This window comes from Pseudophryne corroboree, chromosome 8 (genome assembly GCF_028390025.1).
Source record: "Pseudophryne corroboree isolate aPseCor3 chromosome 8, aPseCor3.hap2, whole genome shotgun sequence".
NCBI lineage: Eukaryota > Metazoa > Chordata > Amphibia > Anura > Myobatrachidae > Pseudophryne > Pseudophryne corroboree.
The window spans coordinates 119,761,956-119,782,264 of record NC_086451.1 but is presented as its reverse complement, the minus strand read 5'-3'; the positions used below and the strand labels follow the sequence as shown (position 1 = coordinate 119,782,264).

At 42.3% G+C, this 20,309-nt stretch overlaps 1 protein-coding gene across 1 annotated transcript in view; it reads right to left on the bottom strand.

Annotated features, from left to right (window-relative positions):
* The window catches only part of BRINP1 (BMP/retinoic acid inducible neural specific 1), a 375,138-nt gene that overhangs the window by 117,499 nt on the left and 237,330 nt on the right, over nt 1-20,309 (bottom strand). Inside the window, exon 4 of the mRNA XM_063936905.1 lies at nt 5,103-5,272. Within this exon, the coding sequence (XP_063792975.1) occupies nt 5,103-5,272 (170 nt within the window). The remainder of the gene's footprint in view (nt 1-5,102; nt 5,273-20,309) is intronic.

The following is a 20,309-nucleotide window of genomic DNA, read 5'->3' as shown; positions in this document are numbered from 1 at the left end:
CAAAAGCACAAAGAAGACTGCATTCAACAGACACCGAACAAGACTTCAACCGACAAATGTTCATTCACCTGACATAGAATACCACTGCATTTACCGTAATTATGTCTTTTCTTCATCTCTACAACCTTCAGGTAATTACACACATAGTATAGGGAATACAGGCACAGATACCAGCAATCACATATTCCCCCATTCATGTATCATCAACTAAAATGTGCTCCCCATTTTGTTCAAAATCCGAAAAGAGCTCGGTAAAGTTTGACAGCCCATCCACAGACCCGTACCACGGGATAAGAAGGAATTCAAATGTATACTTCGCAATACCTCGAAGCTTGATTTAAAACACGTACGGCACGATGATACATGACCCCCAAGCACGGATTCATACACACATGCTTCTGCTGTCACACTAGGTCATGCCCTTTTCCTACCTTCTCCTCTCCTCCCCTACCCAACCATGTAAATGTATTAACCCCTGACATATATTTTTCTCGTTTTGAAATGTTGTAGGAGGTGGCAGTTATTGTTGACTACCAAAGGGTGGACTGTCAAAGTCAGAAAAATATCTCTATGCACACTGCCATATTTGCACCTCACACAGGTCTGCGCTGCGCATGCGTGCGCTCTCCCGTGCGTGCGCATACTCGCTGTTGCGGGCACCCGCGGGCGCGCGGTATGTGCATTTACGGTAGAGTTCATGTGTTCGTAGCGTGCGACTCAATCGTTACATATTTCCACTATATAATGTATTTTGTAGATCATGGTCCCTTTGATAGATTCTGAAAGTTTGGTTAAGGTAGAATGTTCATGAACAGAGAAATCCCTCTTTGTTTGATACGAAGGGTCAGACAGGAGTAATACAGTGGTGTTTAGTACCCATCGGAAGAGTATTTAATTAGCAATATTCCGGTGTTGGTCTGAAGCGGATTAATCGCTCGTGCGAATAGTTATGGACATAAGAAGTTTATGAACATTTACTGTATTTGCACTTACTTATCCATGCGGCGGGAAACCCAGTTTCCCTCCCACCTGAGCTGTTGGAAATAGTCACAGCCCACCTGTATGAATCAACCTATGACCTTTTGTTATAATGCGAGGAGGAATTCCTGTGTCCAATGAACAATGAGATTGTAGGGACCATTGAATTGTATTGTGTGTGGGGCATAAATAGACAAGCCGATCACATCCAGCTCTCACTCTTCAACGGTTATCATTGCTGAAAATCGGGAGCTGGATGTCCAGAGGCGCATGCGATCGTTTCCTTTGTGCGTAAGTTTTCTCCGCAATCATATTGTCTTTCTTGTTGTTATGGGCCATTTCTCTCTCTCTCTCTCTTCTCTTCTTTCTCTCGTACTCTCCTAAACGTAATAGTATTGTATTGTATTTCCTGTGTAGTTATCTGGTTAGGTAGTCTATGTTATATTGTAGTGTATGACTTGTATTGTATTAATTCTTTTGCAAGTATAACATTCATAATATATACATTAGGCGTTGGACCCTAAGCACGGTATCTGTGTATTTCTTATAGTGTTAAGTATTCACAGAGCGTCGGTGACGCTCAAACAGCTTTTAGGTTAATAAGGTTACACTGTGTTGCATCTACACCCTATCTCTACACCAAGGTTTTACAGCATATTACATTGTTTATGGTTTAGATTTAAAGGTTTAACATTGTGAGCGTCAGCGCCGCTGGTGATCTCCTCGTGGTCCCGAGCGTCCGCTACGCTATAGCGAATCATTACGTTAGTCGGCAGCCAATAGCGTGCCTGCCTGTGATCTCTCGGCCGTGAGCGAACGTGACGCTTGAGCGTCTCGACCACGGTTAAGCGATCGTTACGCAACGAGCGTACCCTTACGGTACTCCATACGTAAATAGCGTACAGTGTTCTTAGACCTCATAAAGGGTTTTATATAAGATAAATATTTAGCTTTATCAAGGGAGACGGTGGTCCTTCGTCATCATCAATTTTAAGAATCAGCCTAATAGTCTCTAAGAGGTCAGGAACATCCACTTGGGTTAGGGATTCCCCATCAGAAGCATCTGCATCAGTGTCTGAGGGATCCGTATATGCGCCATCTTCATCAGATGAAGTATCAGTAACATGAGTGGACTGTGAGGACGTAATGGCCCGCTTAGATGACACCTTGGTCTTAGGCAGGCAAAGGTTAGGATTTTGCTTGGCCAAAGATTGATTCATTTGCTGTAACTGAGAGGACAGAGTATCTGCACATGGCGGATTAACAGCAGGGACAATATGTCGCTGTAATGGCACAGGAGGTCCCATAGGGGGTGCAAGTCTAGTTACCAACGTAGTCAGTAAATTAGAAAATGTAGCCCACAGTGGGTCAGTAGTTGCCCCCGTTGCAGTAGACTGACTGAGGGTACAAAGCCCCCAGCACCTGAACCCTCAGCTGCAGTATTTTCCTCAGAGACATCCATGGCATGAACACTGCGAGACGCATGGTCAGCCACAGAACCCTCACCCTGATGAGCTGACATTATATGAAAGCTTTACCTTAGGGTGGCACAGTACAATATAAGCAGACAAAGTACCTTAGAAAAATCCCCCCAGATAGTGTGACTGCAGGCAGAGCACACACGGAGGATTTAAGAGGTATATGGTGACTGTAATACACAGAGATAATACCAAAAGAGTATATCCTGTGATAAACACTATATTATATGAAAACCCTGACGCACAGAGCCCCCCTCAGGGTACATAATATAAGGATAGCAGTAGATGTGAGATACACAGAATGGAAATCACACAGCAGCTATTGGCACACACACAGTCACATGTACAATACAGAAATGATCACAAATAACCATAAAACTGCACTGGATTAGCAATACTTTAGTAAACACACTACTCAAGTAAAGCTAATTAGGTATATAGATATATCAATGCACAGTAAAGACTGGATTATATCACTGGATACTTGTACTAAATATCCCTAAAAATATGCACTTGTTCTTAACTAACACTGTCTAAAGACATGTAGAATACTTAAGTGTCCTGTAAATGCACAGCGCTGATGATGCAGCGGCTTTACAGAGGAGACATTGCCCAGCAGTCCCAGATCAGCGCAGCTGTGTGTGTAATGGTGCCCAAACACTGACAGGGAGTGAGGGAGATAGAGAGATGCAGCTCCAGGGCGGGAACATTAGCAGTAAATGGCGCCCTGGGGCTGGGGTCAGAGCCTTATCCCCTTACTGGACTTCACCACCGAGAACTGCGGGCCTTAGAAAAATGGATTAATACCTAAATCCGACCTGTGCCTTTGCCCTGGTCGTCTAGTGGGGTCCATGCACGGCCACAGTATCCACGCCAGCGGACGCGGTCTGTCTCCCAAAAACCGCGCCGGATCGCGGTTTGCAGCGGGTCCTGCCTGGGGGACCCTCTTACCTCCTCCTTTCATCAGCCACACGATCCCAGAGAGCAGCGGCAGTGTATGTGTGCCCTATTCAAGAACCGGAGCCCTCCGCTGTAGTTACCCGGCAACCACGGCGCGGGAGTGTAAAGCGCCGCTGGGAGATGATGGAGCCTCAGCACGATGTGTCATAATGACACATAGCACTTTTAAGTGCCTATGCTGCGGCTCTGAAGTCTTCTTTCTTCTAATAAAAGCTCTTTTCAGGGATGCTCAGCGAAGCCCTCCCTGTTGTCTGCCTGCACTGCAGGCACCAACTTACAAACTGAGCTCCTGTGCACGGAGGCGGGGTTATAGAGGAGGCGGCGCTAAGCATCCTGGGAACAGTCAAAGCTTTTAGCCTGTTGGTGCCTCGTATCAAGATCCAATTCTACACCCCGATGTTATCCCTGTGGAACCCCAGTGTACCCCGCTGCAGAAATACTACATAAAAAATAGCACCAAGGACAGGGTCTCTAAGGACAAGATTGAAAGGCACAAATGTAAGATGATGAAGAAAAGGATCTGCACCCTCTCACTGAAGGAACTTGGTGAATCTACTGGCAGTACAATAATTGCTGCCTTATTAAGGAAGGAGAGGGTCTCAGAACCTCTGGTGATGACTTTGGAATAAGGAAGGTCCTTTTTGGCACAGGTTCTACCATTTGTTATAAATAGCTTCAAATGTTATTTTGGGGTTACTACAGAATATTACTGTATGTACAACCCATCTTTTATATATTTATATATTTTTTATGTGTTCTTATTTATTTATCACTTTCTATTTATACAGATAGTTCACTGATACATTATAATTATAATTAAATCTAGAAAGTCTGAAAAAGTGGGCAGTGTACCCGTGAAACGCGTAACTAGTTTTTGCTATTCTTCCATACGCTGTTTTCCCTGCCACCATCAGTATGTCTGAACCATCTACAATTGTAAGATGAGTTACCTGCTACAACGATGCTAACACAGAAGTGTGCATACTGTATGTAGCCAACTTAAGGTCCCTCTCCTTAATAAGTGCAATTACTTTTTTCACTGATTGTTACTCAACACAGGTCATCACAGTTGTATCTTACTAAAGAAAGTACAGCTCTGCGATAAGTGGCAAAGAGACAAAATGTTTCGTAAATTAAACTTTGTCTCCATTCAGGGGGCATAGCAAGACATGAACATCTGGTAGGGAAACTCTGTAGAACTTAACCTCCTACTAAGCTATGATGTCACCCCTGTCCAGCTATAAAGAAATCATAATGTAACTTCTAATAATAAAACGTATTCGCTCCCTGACCTACTGCTGTTGGTTGTAATAACACTCTGAATAAATTGTTACACTACAGATGTGTCCACTTACATCTTTGCTAATTTGCTAAATTTGGCACAACATGCAAAACATGGCTAAGGTGTTTTGCATGAGTAACGAGTGGATGGATTTTAAAATTTTTGTTTGCCATAATAGAATATGTATAAAGTAACATATTAAAGAAGCAAGTTAAGAAAAATCACAAGGCATGGCTAAATCTCTGAGTCTATAGTATGTTAAACCAAGCCATACATGGCCGGATATAGCAAAGATGTATGTGGACACATCTGTATGTCACCATTTATTGCTCTGACATAGCATTTTAGTAAGAGACCCAAATAGGTTTCGCCTGTGATACAGTGATGTCCCATGCCAAAAATACCTTGATGGCTCCTGTTGATATTTGGATCTCGTGAAGTTTCCTCATGGTTCCATCTCTGTCTATGAAGTAAGATGATGCCAAATGATGCAACGACTCAACGCTCTGGTTTCCATTCCCAGCATGACGATCCAAACGACTCTTGTCCATGTACATCGTCAATGCTTCTTCACCTGCACAGATTCAGAGAGAGGGTTTGTAATTTAAGAACTATTGCACTGAATACATCAGCATTTATAATGGCAACACTTTGTTCCACAATATAAGCCAATATAATTAAGTAGATAGTGGTTATCAGGGAAAAAATATGACTTTACTTATCACTATGTACAGATAATACACTATTGATGTACAGTTTATACACTAAATTAAATCAATAATAGAAAGAAAATACAGCATGCCCTGATACATGTGCCACCAAATCCTGATGCCTGAGGCAACCTTCTCTGGCCAGCTGAAAACAATATTACTTCTGTGTATAGCGGAAACTATAATCATCATGGGTATTCAATACTAGGAGTAACTGTGCTCAATACTATGGCCCACATTTATCAAGCCTTGGAGAGTGATAAAGTGTACGGTGATAAAGCACCAACCAACCAGCTCCTAACTGTCATGTTACAGGCTGTGTTTTAAAAATGACCGTTAGGAGCTAATTGGTTGGTACTTTATCACCGTGCAATTTATCACTCTCCAAGGCTTGATAAATCTGGTCCTATGAGCAGTTGGAGGCCACTCCTTCCTCCCTCTTGGAGCTGTCAATGGCTGCTAGACAGACATACAGTGGTGCCCTGCCCAGTCACAGGCATAGCAACTCCTGTCAACACCTGGAGTCTGACACTGTACCCCCCCCCCACACACACACACACACACCCCAGCACCACTCCCCCCCCCTGCTCCCCCCCAAAAAAAACATTTTAAATAATCTTTTGACCATTTTAGCAAACTGGTGTAGTGGTTGCTGCAGCACAACCTGCAAATCCTCCTGCGTTCCTGTATAGATAAAGACAGCATGACTGTGGCTCATATTCAGCAAGGAATATATTGTAGCCATGGACACTAATCTCTGTGGGGAAATGAATGTTTACCGCATGTCTTACAAGTCTTATTACTGCCATTTCCAGCCGGTCAGCTGAGTTAATTTCTTTCAGTTTTTGGAACCTCAGGAGACGGCTGTCAGCGTGTGACTGTTGTAAGCTTTGAAAGAAGACCGTGTCAAGAGCAGCCGTTCAACCTGCAAGCTACAGAGGCGCAATTTTCCTTCTGGTTAGGTTTTATCCACTAGATCTCTAAGGTAAGTGGTGAGGGCCAGAATGACCTGTGTTACTCTTTCACCAACAAAATTGATATGGTATTTTCCATCTACACCCTGTTTTATTTAAGTCTATCTTTAAAAAGAATGCTGGCTACTAAACCTGTAAAATTATATTTTGCTCTTGGGTATCTATTTAAAAGTAACAATTTAGTTACCTTCGCACTGTCCTAAATTCTCTCATTGGTTTCTATTGTTTGTTACAATCTCCATTTCTTAGGTCTATTCTGTTTATTTCTTTTTAGCCACGCAACATCTGTTAATTCACTTGGGATTCTCTAAACTGCTTGGTGTAATGATACTGTGTCAGCAGTTTGCAGTTTTAGTCTAAGTATAAAGCTAGTGCTGTACTGGCCTAACATTTATTTGACTCTGATTTGAAGGGTTCTGATACTTTGCACAATATCCTGTCGGATCATGCCATATTGTAGAAATTAAGAAGCTGAGAAAAGCATAAATTGTAATAATTTTTGTATACAAACCAACACACATTTCTTACACAGGGCATGTGATAGTGGTTCCTTCTTTAAAGTATGCGTGCTTGCAATAGATATGTGTTCCGTGTTGAATGTGAAGTAACTGCAATCATGCGCATTACATTGAGTCCATATGCAAAAACATTTTGCCCAAGATATTCAGTGTTGCCCATAACAATAAACCCAGCACTTGTTATATATATTATTTAGAGCCCCTACCCCCCAACCCCCCCTCCATAAAATCACGGGTCCTGCTTTTCCCCCTGATATTGGGGCCGATTCAGACCTGATTGCTAGACTACATTTTCTCACAGCCTGCCATCAGATCTGAACTGTGCATGCGTATGCATCGCATTGCGCAGGCGCAACAGACCACAGCAACGGGATCGTCAGTCAGCGGCGGGATGGTGTGAAATTTCTGAACGCACCGGCGATCGCAAGGAGATTGACAGGAAGAGACCATTTGTGGGTAGCGACTGACCATTTTCAAGGAGTGTCTGGGAAAACACAGGAGGGACACGGCATTTGGAGGGAGGGTTTCTGACGTCAGCTCCGGCCCTGATCATCGCAGCAGCTGAGTAAGTCCTGGGCAGTGCAGAGACTGCAGAAACTTATGTTTGTGCAGCTCTGCAGCAAAAAGTGAACGCACACCTGCACACACACCATACCCTCCCCTGTAGGCGGCGACTACCTGATCACAGGGATGCAAAAAACGCACCCTAGCGATCAGGTCTGAATTACCCCCATTAAACTAATCTTCAAGAAAAGGATGGAAATTATGACTTTATGGAGTTTACAGTTTAGAGAGCAGCTAAATGGCTAAATGGTTTCTACAGAAAATCTGGGGACAATATGATAATAATAATAATAATAATAATAATAATAGGGTAAAACATGTATTATAATAGAAAATACAGGAACACCATATTCTATTATTTAAAATAAGGGATACCTCTATTAAAATAATAAAGAGGGCATATTTTATTTATAACAATAATAAAGGGGGCACAGTTTATTTATAACAATAATAAAGAGGGCACAGTTTATTTATAACAATAATAAAGGGGGCACAGTTTATTTATAACAATAATAAAGGGGGCACAGTTTATATATGAAGAGGGCATAAATATAATTCTTTTTTTTAGCCTGGTACCCACCACCAAGGGGTACCAGGAGGATATCCATGCTACTTCGCATTGGCCTCAGCATCCTGAGTTGTGCGGACGCAGGCGTACATTCAGGCCCCATGTAAGCAGCTTACGGCAGGCCTGGCTGGTGTGTACCAGGGTCATACAGAGAAAATGCTGAGTAGCATGAGCTGTTCAGGAACAGGATTCATTTTTATTTTCTATTTGTTTTATTTTTTTAAAGACTGACAGGCAAAATAGCTGCTGTGGTTTGAAATATTATACCTGTCATAACCGATTATGTAATACCCCTTTCAGACCACACAAACAACCAGGTATTGACCTGGCATATTGCTGGGTCGACGCGGGTCGCTGTGCTGTGTGAAAGAGGTGAGTCCCAAATTCCCGTGTCGCCTGACCCGGTATTTCAACCCAGGAATAAAGAAGGGTTATTCCAGGGTTATTACAAGGTCAGGTGCAGTGTGAACGGGTTGCCGGATCGATGCAACCCAGGACCTGTTTAGTTTACAGTATAGGCAGAGGCAGCATGGAGATGATCTCATCTCCCAGCGCTGCCTCTGCCCCTGATGTCATCAGCACTGGCTCCGCCCCTGCCTGAGATGGCAAACTAACCCGGCATATTTCCAGGACGGGAAGCCAGCCTGAAAGGGTCCAATGCCGGGTTGCACCGGGAAGGACCCGTTTCCATTTCCCTTGTGAGACCTGGCATTGCGATGTGAAAGCGGCATTGGTAATCACTGAATTTTCTCAATACTAATGGACCCTATATTATACCAACCCTGGAGGTCTGTGAGTAAACTTATGTTCCGGAGAACATCTCTTTGCCTCTGATGACCTTACAGGGCTTCTGTGCACTTTCATTCTATTTATCATAGGAGATCCTAGTTGTCTTGAAGATGTCTCAGAAACTAAATTATGGTTGTCTTCTACTGCAATCAACCCTGGTGGTGGGCATACTTCTCTGACCGCAGTCCATTTCAGTGGGCTACACTCTGTGACCTCAACTGACGAAGGTGGGCTCCCTTCAGCTCTATATTTAGGTGTCTATTAACTAAGCCTTGGACAGAGTTAAAGTGGATGGAGATAAAGTACCAGCCAATAGGTCCTAACATTTTTCAAACATAGCCTGTGACATGGCAGGAGCTGATTGGCTGGGACTTTATCTCCAACCACTTTATCTCCATCCAAAGCTTAGTAAATAAACCCCTTAGCCCACATTTGTAAATTAACATAGACAAAAACAGCACTGAGGTCATGGGTTTGATTCCCACCATGACCCTAAGTGTGTGGAGTTTGTATATTCTCCCTATACTTGCTTGGGTTTCCTTTGGGCATTCTGGTTTCCTCCCACAATCCAAAAATATACTGGTAGGTTAATTGTGTCCCAACAAAATTAACCCTAGTGTGAATGTGTGTGCATGTATATGTGGTAGGGAATATAGGGCTTAATTCAGACCTGATCGTAGAAGTACGGGGGAATGCCCGACCCCCCCTTCCCCCCGCACACAAGTACAAAAGCATCGCACAGCCAGCACAGCTCCCAGCCAGCTCAGCTTCTGAATGCTGGCAGGGAGACACTTGTCGCTAGCCGGGTGGCAGCGGCTGTGTGTGATGTCATGCAGCCACCGCAGCCCGCCCCCCTCCCCAACTGTCCGGGCATGCCTGCGCCCACTAAACGGCAGCCAAATGCTGTCAGCCCACCCCCTCCCACCAAGAGACCGCCTCTACCTGTCAATCAGGCAGAGGCGACCGCAGGGCTAAGACAGCCGTTGGCTATCTGCCATGTGCCGGTGCACAGCAGCAATCAGGTCTGAATTAGCTCCATAGAGTGTAAGCTCCACTGGGGCAGGGACTGATGTGAATAGCCAAATATACTTTTTAAAGCGCAGCAGAATATGTGTGCACTACATACAGTGCATCCGGAAAGTATTCACAGCACTTTACTTTTTCCATATTTTGTTATGTTACAGCCTTATTCCAAAATGGAATAAATACATTTTTTTCCTCAAAATTTTACACACAATACCCCATAATGACAACTTGAAAAAAAGTTTTTTTTGTGGTCTTTGAAAATGTATTAAAAATAAAAAATGAAGAAATCACATGTACATAAGTATTCACAGCCTTTGCCATGAAGCTCAAAATTGAGCTCAGGTGCATCCTGTTTCCACTGATCATCCTTGAAATGTTCCTACAGCTTAATTGGAGTTCACCTTTGGTAAATTCAGTTGATTGGATATGATCTGGAAAGGCACACACCTGTCTATATAAGGTCCCACACTTGAAGTCAAAGGAATTGTCTGTAGGCTTCTGAGACAGGATTGTCTCGAGGCACAAATCTGGGGAAGGATACAGAAAAATATCTGCTGCTTTGAAGGTCCCAATAAGCACAGTGGCCTCCATCATCCGTAAATGGAAGAAGTTCGGAACCACCAGGGCTCTTCCTAGAGCTGGCCGTCATTCTAAACTAAGCAATCGGGGGAGAAGGGCCCTTGTCAGGGAGGTGACCAAGAACCCGATGGTCACTCTTTCAGAGCTACAGCATTCCTCTATGGAAAGAGGAGAACCTTTCAGAAGGACAACCATCTCTGCAGCAATCCACCAATCAGGACTATATGGTAGAGTGGCCAGACAGAAGCCACTCCTTAGTAAAAAGCACATGGTAGCCCACCTGGAGTTCACAAAAATGCACCTGAAGGACTCTCAGACCATGAGAAACAAAATTCTCTTGTCTGATGAGACAAAGATTGAACTCTTTGGCGGGAATGCAAGGCATCGTGTTTGGAGGAAACCAGGCACCGCTCATCACCAAGCCAATACCATCCCTACAGTAAAGCATGGTGGTGGCAGCATCATGCTGGGGGGATGTTTTTCAGCGGCAGGAACTGGGAGACTAGTCAGGATAGAGGGAAAGATGAATTCAGCAATGTATAGAGACATCTGCCCAAAGATTGGTGTGCCAAGCTTGTGGCATCATATTCAAAAAGACTTGAGGCTGTAAATGCTGCCAAAGGTGAATCAACAAAGTATTGAGCAAAAGCTGTGAATGCTTATGTACATGTGATTTCTTAGTTTTTTATTTTTAATACATTTGCAAAAATCTAAAAAAAAACTTTCTTCACATTATCATTATGGGGTATTGTGTGTAGAATTTGGAGGGAAAAATTAATTTATTTTATTTTGGAATAAGGCTGTAACATAACAAAATGTGGAAAAAGTGCAGTGCTCTGAATACTTTCCGGATGCACTGTAAATAACTGTTAATTAATAAATAAATAATTGTGCTAAGTTTAAATATGACAAATAGACCAATGTGAAAAATAATCAATATAAAGTATCAACGATAATAATAAGCAGTAATAAATAAGTGCTAAATACTGTAACTCCAAAGAGATCTGTATTCAGACTTACAGTAGGTCAAATTAGTATGCATTATATAGACAAATCAATGTGAGTAGTAGGTGCTTTAATGTTGCTGCAGCCTGGGACTACTAAAAATGTCCATAAATCACAATTTATTGATCAAGACATAATATTACATAGACAAAACATGCATCACAAACAGATGCAATCACATATACAAATATAACCCATAAATCTGAATTATATATATATATTGTAAATTAAATAGACTCTCTGGATACAATTGATAAGAAAAACATGCACAAACCCAAGTGTGTTTGTTAATTGTAATTTTATACTGTACATAATAATCAGTTGGCAGTCTATAGACGAAGACTGTCTATAGACTGTATATAGACGAAATGTGCACAGGAAACCAATTACAGTAGATAGCAAATGCAGCTTTGGTTCACATTCCAAAGGATGTATTTTATACTGAGGCAAAGGTATAAAAGTTACCTACTGTCAGGTCTACCAAGAGAAATCCTGGGCCCTGGTACAACAACTTTCTGGGCCCCCATGCCCCCCCCCCCCCCCCCCCTGGAGGGGGTTTGACAACACCATGCTTTGGGCATGGCCATACCCCTTTGCAGGCATGTCTAGAACACGAGAAGCACCCACTCACAGGAGCACGGCATGCCTCCCTGCCAGGGCAGTAGAGAGCCTGGCTGGGCTAAGGTACATACAGATTTACATACATAAATACAGATATACATACATAAATACAGATTTTGTATTTTTTATTTGAAGCACTTCATTGGCCACACTGCAACCCAGAAGAGAAGCTGCAGCTGCTTCCAGGTAAGGGGGGGACCTGGGCCCCCACTGGGCCCCTCCATCAGACCTGGGCCCAGGTAAGTTGTACCCTCTCCCCCCCTCTCTCTGCGTCACTGCCTACTGTATCATGCCAGTGGCAAATGCAGGATTTACAGAGGGGGGGTTTGTATACCAATCAAATATTTGATTTGAGTACAATTGTCGCCAGCCAAGTATGCATAATTAGCATGTAACAAGTAGTCTGTCCAAAATTAAGGGGGTTATTCAGGTATGTTAGCAAACCAAGAAAGTTAGCAATTGGGCAAAACCATGTGCACTGCAGGTGGGGCATGTAACATGTGCAGAAATATTTAGATTTAAATGGGTTATACTGTTTCTGTGCATGGTTGCAACATGTTTTTTTCCAATTGCTAACTTTCTTGGTTTGCTAACAAACTTGAATAAGGCCCTAACTGCAGTTTATGAAAAATAAAAAGGGATGGTATATAAAGCAGCTTATATACAAATAAATATATCACACAAAATAGAGCGATACTTACAGTTAAATTACGGGATTGGTGTATGTTATGTATTAGTATACTGCACAAGCACTTATAATAATATAGACAATTAAAATAATATAGTAAAAGATATAAAAAATAATACAAATTAATTAGGTACTTGCTGTCCTACCCTTATTCTTCATTGTGAAATAAACAGTGGGGGGATGGACAGACAAACAGTGGTAATGTTTACAGCTCTTTATAGAGCTATAGGGCCTTATTCAGAGCAGAATGGAGCCACTGCGTTCGCTCTGAAGGCTGGGGTTTGCAGTCTGTGCACATGCAGCGGGTGTAGTACACATGTGCAGGCTGTCATGATGTGATCGCAGGCAACGGGCAGCAATGCGACATTGGGGGGAGAGAATGCAGGCGTATCATGCCCGTTTTCGTAGCCGGACAATTATGTCACCTGCATTTCCTGCGATAGGAAACATGGCGGCAGGGCCCCTGCCTGCATAGCCGTGCTGCATATTCAGGGGTTGACCTTTATTCGATCGCAACTGAATTGCGATCACATTGCGGGGACAGCGCCACACATGCTGAGCGGCCTTGCCCTTTGCTGGGCGGCCCCCAATATGTGAGTAATATGGTTGCAGATTTTGCTGCAATAGTGACATCACCTGCTCTAGCTCTGGTGCACAAAGGATTCTCCGCTATTGTACTGTCCACATTCAATGCGTTTCATACCACTGGGGTACTTTATCAAGAATGGCTTAATATTGGACTGGGCTTCTATTTTATTTAATCACAAAAATGTAATTAAAAAAACTTTATTGTTTTTGTGAAAAATAGATCTTCATGCTGGAAATGAGGTCATAAAAAGGTAGGAAATTCATGCTCAGTGTTTCCCTTATAGGGTTCTATTTAATTGGTGCCAGTTTTTCCAACAGTCGGAAAAACCGGCACTTTTCGACAGAAATAGGTCGAATTTGCATTAGACCTATTCAATGACAGCGCCTTTTTCCAACAGTCTGAAAAAACAGCACTTGTCAAAAAACACGTGGATTGAAAGATTAGCCGCAGATCCATGTGTTTTGTCGAATTAGCAGCCAATTCCATCAAGATTTTGGCCCATTATCGATAATGCTGATTCGACTTAAAAAAAAGTCGGATCAGCATTGTCTAAAAGGGGCAAAACCTGTCGTAACTGCCCGCTACTTGAATACTGAACTGTTGGAGCCTCTCCGTCGGAGAGGATCGGACAGTCATTGAATAGACCCCATAAAGTGCAAATGCTAATGTCTAATGAATTGGACGTGTAATGTCATTTGTATGAATATATTTACTGTAGTACTGTGTATTTGATTTGTTGGAGTCTCATAATGAATTATGCTCTATATATTCAAGCCTCTTGGTATTAAAGTTTTCATTATGTGGCTCCACTTTGTTTTAAATTTCTTCAAAGCATCCATGATATTGTCTCCTCTCCAGTTCACTGAAACTGTTTGGATGCCAAGGAATTTAATTCCACTTGGGACCTTACTGTTTTTGTTTTTTTTTTTGTTTTTTTTTAAATACTTAGAGACACTATGTGTTGTCAAGCCTTTTGTTATGTTGTATATATGTTCTTCTATACATACTTTGATCTTTCCTTTTGTTTGTCCAATGTACTGTTGTCCACATGGACAGACTAACTAATACACAGCTCCCTTCTGTGTCGCAAGTGATTTAGTCTATTATTGTATGTACTTTTTGGTCTTGATTGGATCTAAAATCTGCCAAAGAATTGTTGGTAGCAAAACCATTGTAGATTTTATATCCAATCAAGACCAAAAAACAATACTGGGATGACTGTTGTTTGATCTTGGGGTTGAAACTGTAGATGCAGAGTTTATTACCACTGATGATCTCCCAGACAGAGTTTGAGTAACTGCCATCAAACCTGACCAGCATGTTGTGGCACCAAGCCACCTGAGCTTCCTTCTGCTATCATGTCAGCTGATGGGGAACCCAGCATGCAGACACATTGCTTAGGCCAAGCTTTTTGTGAAGTAGCAAGTGGATAGGTCCCTAAGAGATGCCTATTCCCTTCTCTAAATGTGCCAGGTCAGCTTGGCATCCACCTCAACTATGGCCTACACGGCAGCAATGTTGTCCTCAGTGATGGTGAACAAAAACTTATTGCACACCCCTCATATATTCAGTCCTGTATATCACAATGTTTAAAGTGCATTCAAGATTATCAGAAGGATACCCTCCCAAACTAAATTGATCCATCATTTCTATGGCCAGTCTACATAAAAGTCTACATCATTGTACAACTTCTATGGCTTGGGCTGGGTGGATTCCAAATGTACTGTACTGTAGACATGAATTTGTGTCACCTGAGGTACTGTACTATCATAGATAGTTAAGTCTTGGACTCACCTGTCACATTTATTGTGCTCTGCTCACAAATGACAAATATAGATTTGTCAATTGGACAATCAAATTTCTCAAGTAAAAATCCTCAGTGTTAAAATCCATGACACGTTGGACCCAGTTTAAGACTCTTTAATTAGTATCCTTTTGATTTTTCTAATAGTTATATCCCTATTCTCTCTATATTACATATTTATTGGTCCTTATACATTCATATTACTCTCACTTTCTCTTATGCTGTCTTTCTCTGTGCATATATACATACACACTTCCTTATTTCTATCACGCTCCGTACCCATATATACACTAGCATACAGACAGCAGAAACCCAGATGGCTGTACAAGAAAAGACTACTGAACCACAAAAAGTTAACAACAGCATAAGGAATAGCATTTCTGGATGTAAACTGGAAATTCACTTCTGAGAGTAGCGCTTTTATTGTATATTATCTTATCTGTTGAACAGTACCGTATTATATGTACTATACTTAAAGATTTATATGTGCCATTAGGCGTTATCTTTGTGCAGTAAAAGATATACTATGTATAATGTATTTGTTTGTGAGTTCATACTGTAGATAAGCTGAAAACAGATCTGCGTTCATAGTGATTGACGCTTAATTGTAGGTTACCTAATGAATTTGTTAAGAGATTTATGTTGTCTGTGTCTGGTCAAACAGAAAGTCACTTTTGTAGCTATCATGAACTCCTAAGTTGGGTATATATACAGCGGAGACTCCCTATCTATCGGTTGTTGTGGTTCAAAATTAACTTTTAAGAAAGTTACACACAAAGATGCCTCTTAGAATATCTGTATTGTGTATTTATGAATACAATGTACTGTATTTGATACGACAAATCAGCAGAAAATTCTCTAATTATTTACACCCCAATATTCTAATATTATTTTACTAAATGTAAAATATATCTGATTTCAAACACTGGGTTTGAGCAATTAGTCAACTTTAGGATATACAGTACAGGGGACTAATTATTTGAGCTCCTGTTGTTTTTATTAAGGTAAATGTTAATTTTATAGTGCTGCAATGCTGATTGAGGACTAAAACAGGGAGACTTGCATAAGACCACAGTGTGAATCCAAGTGTCAGATCCTTGTGACTTTGCTTAAGTCACTTTGTATCTCTGTGTCCCAGGGAGCCGAAATGTACTGTAATTGTGATTTTATTTTGGCAGTTTGAAAAAGTCCAAATTGTAAAACGCACAAAAGGACTTGGACCAAATGACAAGTTAAGCAAATAGTAAATGAGGTTCACGGAAGAAAAAAGAAAGGTAATGTTATTATGAAGTGACAATAATTAAATACAGTAGGATGTTTGAGATGTATACACAGTTAAGGATATTAGTAGAAAATAAACTGATCCGAGGCACCAAGGGGCTTATGTAGCGTTGGTCATATGAGTATTTGTTTTATGGTATAAATGCATTTCTGTACAGGACATGAACACAAACAAGTCTTTGTCTTCTGTCTATATGCACATTTGTTTGTATCTTCCAGTTACGACTCCGTACGGTTACAGAGGCAAGACAGGGGAGGGTTGGGGCATGCAAGCATAGTACACTAAGGGTTCCATTTAACAACAATATTAATAACCAGCATAGTATTACAGTGATACTAATGAATATGCTGCTGGTATTTAAAATAAGTCACTGCTCTGGAGAGTTCCTGCGGTGTCTTCTTGCTACTGTAACATAAGTCACTGCTCTGGAGAGTTCCTGCGGTGTCTTCCTGCTACTGTAACATAAGTCACTGCTCTGGAGAGTTCCTGCGGGATCTTCCTGCTACTGTAACATAAGTCACTGCTCTGGAGAGTTCCTGCGGTGTCTTCCTGCTACTGTAACATAAGTCACTTCTCTGGAGAGTTCCTGCGGTGTCTTCCTGCTACTGTAACATAAGTCACTGCTCTGGAGAGTTCCTGCGGTGTCTTCCTGCTACTGTAACATAAGTCACTGCTCTGGAGAGTTCCTGCGGTGTCTTCCTGCTACTGTAACATAAGGCACTGCTCTGGAGAGTTCCTGCGGTGTCTTCCTGCTACTGTAACATAAGTCACTGCTCTGGAGAGTTCCTGCGGGATCTTCCTGCTACTGTAACATAAGTCACTGCTCTGGAGAGTTCCTGCGGTGTCTTCCTGCTACTGTAACATAAGTCACTGCTCTGGAGAGTTCCTGCGGTGTCTTCCTGCTACTGTAACATAAGTCACTGCTGTGGAGAGTTCCTGCTGTGTCTTCCTGCTACTGTAACATAAGTCACTGCTCTGGAGAGTTCCTGCGGTGTCTTCCTGCTACTGTAACATAAGGCACTGCTCTGGAGAGTTCCTGCGGTGTCTTCCTGCTACTGTAACATAAGTCACTGCTCTGGAGAGTTCCTGCGGGGTCTTCCTGCTACTGTAACATAAGTCACTGCTCTGGAGAGTTCCTGCGGTGTCTTCCTGCTACTGTAACATAAGTCACTGCTCTGGAGAGTTCCTGCTGTGTCTTCCTGCTACTGTAACATAAGTCACTGCTCTGGAGAGTTCCTGCTGTGTCTTTCTGCTACTGTAACATAAGTCACTGCTCTGGAGAGTTCCTGCTGTGTCTTCCTGCTACTGTAACATAAGTCACTGCTCTGGAAAGTTCCTGCGGTGTCTTCCTGCTACTGTAACATAAGTCACTGCTCTGGAGAGTTCCTGCGGTGTCTTCCTGCTACTGTAACATAAGTCACTGCTCTGGAGAGTTCCTGCGGTGTCTTCCTGCTACTGTAACATAAGTCACTGCTCTGGAGAGTTCCTGCGGTGTCTTCCTGCTACTGTAAATAATGTGTTTACGCGATGTCCAGTGCCAGACTCAGCAAAGCATGGAAGGATTCGCTAATGCTGGTTAGGCTTTTGCGTTGTCCCCATAATCGATAATGGAAACTGTACCATTAAAGCCTTTTGTAGATGGTTTAAGCAGGGCAATCACAAACAGTGATAAGCTGAGCTTAATGCTGTTTGCTAAATACAGAATACAGAACAGTCATAACTTTTTTAGTGAGTGCCAAAGGCATACCTCCTAACTGTCCCACAGTCAGCGGGACAAACCCGTTTTCCTGGGACTGTCCCGCTGTCCCACCCACAGCAGGCCGTGCAGCAGGGGGGAACTTGGGGTAGTGCACACATCGCTGCACTACATGGCAGAGCAGCAGGGAATGAAGAGTACAGATGCCATGCGCATGGCATCTATTCACAGTGCTGGAGGGAGCATGAGGGCAGCCCAGCATCTTGGAGAGTGCTGGGCATGCCCCCATAGTGACGCGGATGGGGGTTTCTGTGAGGCCCCAACCCTTTTTCACGGGACTCCATCCCCTTTTACGAGGTTCCAGGATGTTCGTCAGAGGATGGAGATTTCCTGGCCTCTAGGTTGCAGCTGTGGTGGACAGCATGCGTGACCCCACGGGTCAGGCAGCCAGCTGATAGTGTCGAAGATGATCCGATACTGTGCTCCGACACCTCCTGCTGTATTATCCCATTAGTGCTATCACTGCTGCTTTTATGTAAGCAGCGGCAACAGCACCTCCAACCCCAACTGAATGACCCCTATAATATGTTAATTTTTCCCAATTAAGGAGTACAACACTATAGGCACTACCTTAGTGTTTGTATTGTTTGTTATATGTCCTAGGGACATATCTCTGGATACAATCCTGATGCAAGGTTAAGGTCAATGAAAAGGAGGCTTACTTGTTCATTCCCAGGGACCATATATAACAAATAACCATGTTTACCTGCAATATGTGGAGTTGAGGAAAGAGCAATTAATGACGCCATAAGAGCTGATGTTACATGGTCTGGAGGCATGGAACTAGCTGCCTTGAGTGGTGCAGTTATCGGACAGATGACCAGCTGTATACAGGTTATAAGCAGCGAGTGGGATATTTAAAATGCAGAGGATTCCAGCCAGCAATCTATGATAGGTGAGTTGTTCTTAATTCAAAGAATGTTAATTTCTGTTGTTCATTTAATTTCATGCAATCGTACTTTACTGCCATGCGTCCCATTTTTTATATTTTTATGCAGATACTGTTGTTACATTGAAGAATGGAGGATGGAGGAATGCTGCGTGAAAGATTATTCTAATAATATGCATATTGGATTAACCAGGCACATGGCAATATAACTTTTCTGTGTTAATATACAATATGGGGAACACATATATATATATATATATATATATATATATATATACATACATATATATATATATATATATATATATACACACACACACATACATGTGTGTTCCCCATATTGTATATTAACACAGAAAAGTTAAACCCATTTTTTTCACACACTTTTGTAGATCTCGGGATATGGGTTTTCCGGTCCTGGGGTTACACTATAGTAACATATGTATATTGTGTGTTTACTATTTTAGCATATGTACCTCTTCTGTATTATTGTGTCTATATTTATGTATTTTGGTTTTGTTTACATAGGGGTGCAACCCGATCCGCCCGCTGCTCGATTCCTGCCTGAGGAAGAAGCCCAGCCAGCACCCCGTGACACGCAGCAGGGACGTGGTGAGCCGCAAGCGGCGGTTCGCCATGACAACAGGTGACACGATCACCGGAAGTGACCCGGCGGCTTCAGTTCCGGAAGTAGGGACGCGTGGAGAGGACGCGGCGGCGAACGCCCTGGTGGGTACTTAGGTGGGTAAGTGATCTATGTCTGTTTGTCCAGTTCTTGGTATTTCTGCTTGAGGAAAGGGCTGAGGCCTTGAAACAGCTGTCGCTTTAATACACAGCATTTTTTTCAGTATCAATTGCCTCCAGTGCCGTTCTTTCTGTGGAATATATAAATATATATATATATATATATATATATATACTTTTATATATATATATATATATATATATATATATATAGAAAATTGATAGAGGCACTCTCCAGATTTTTCTTATTATGCAAAAGAAAATCACATTTATTTTGATATACGTTACATAGTCCGCTTGGTACATGCGATAGTATCCTCAAGCGCAGTAACTGTATAACAAGCAATCAAAAGTAGCACTTAATCCCAGGCATCCAGCATCCACTGCTGGATGCCTGGGATTACAGTAAGTGCTACTTTTGATTGCTTGTTATACAGTTACTGTGATTTGCCTCCTGAGGAAGGCCCGTTGTGGGACGAAAGCGCTTGAGGATACTATCGCATGT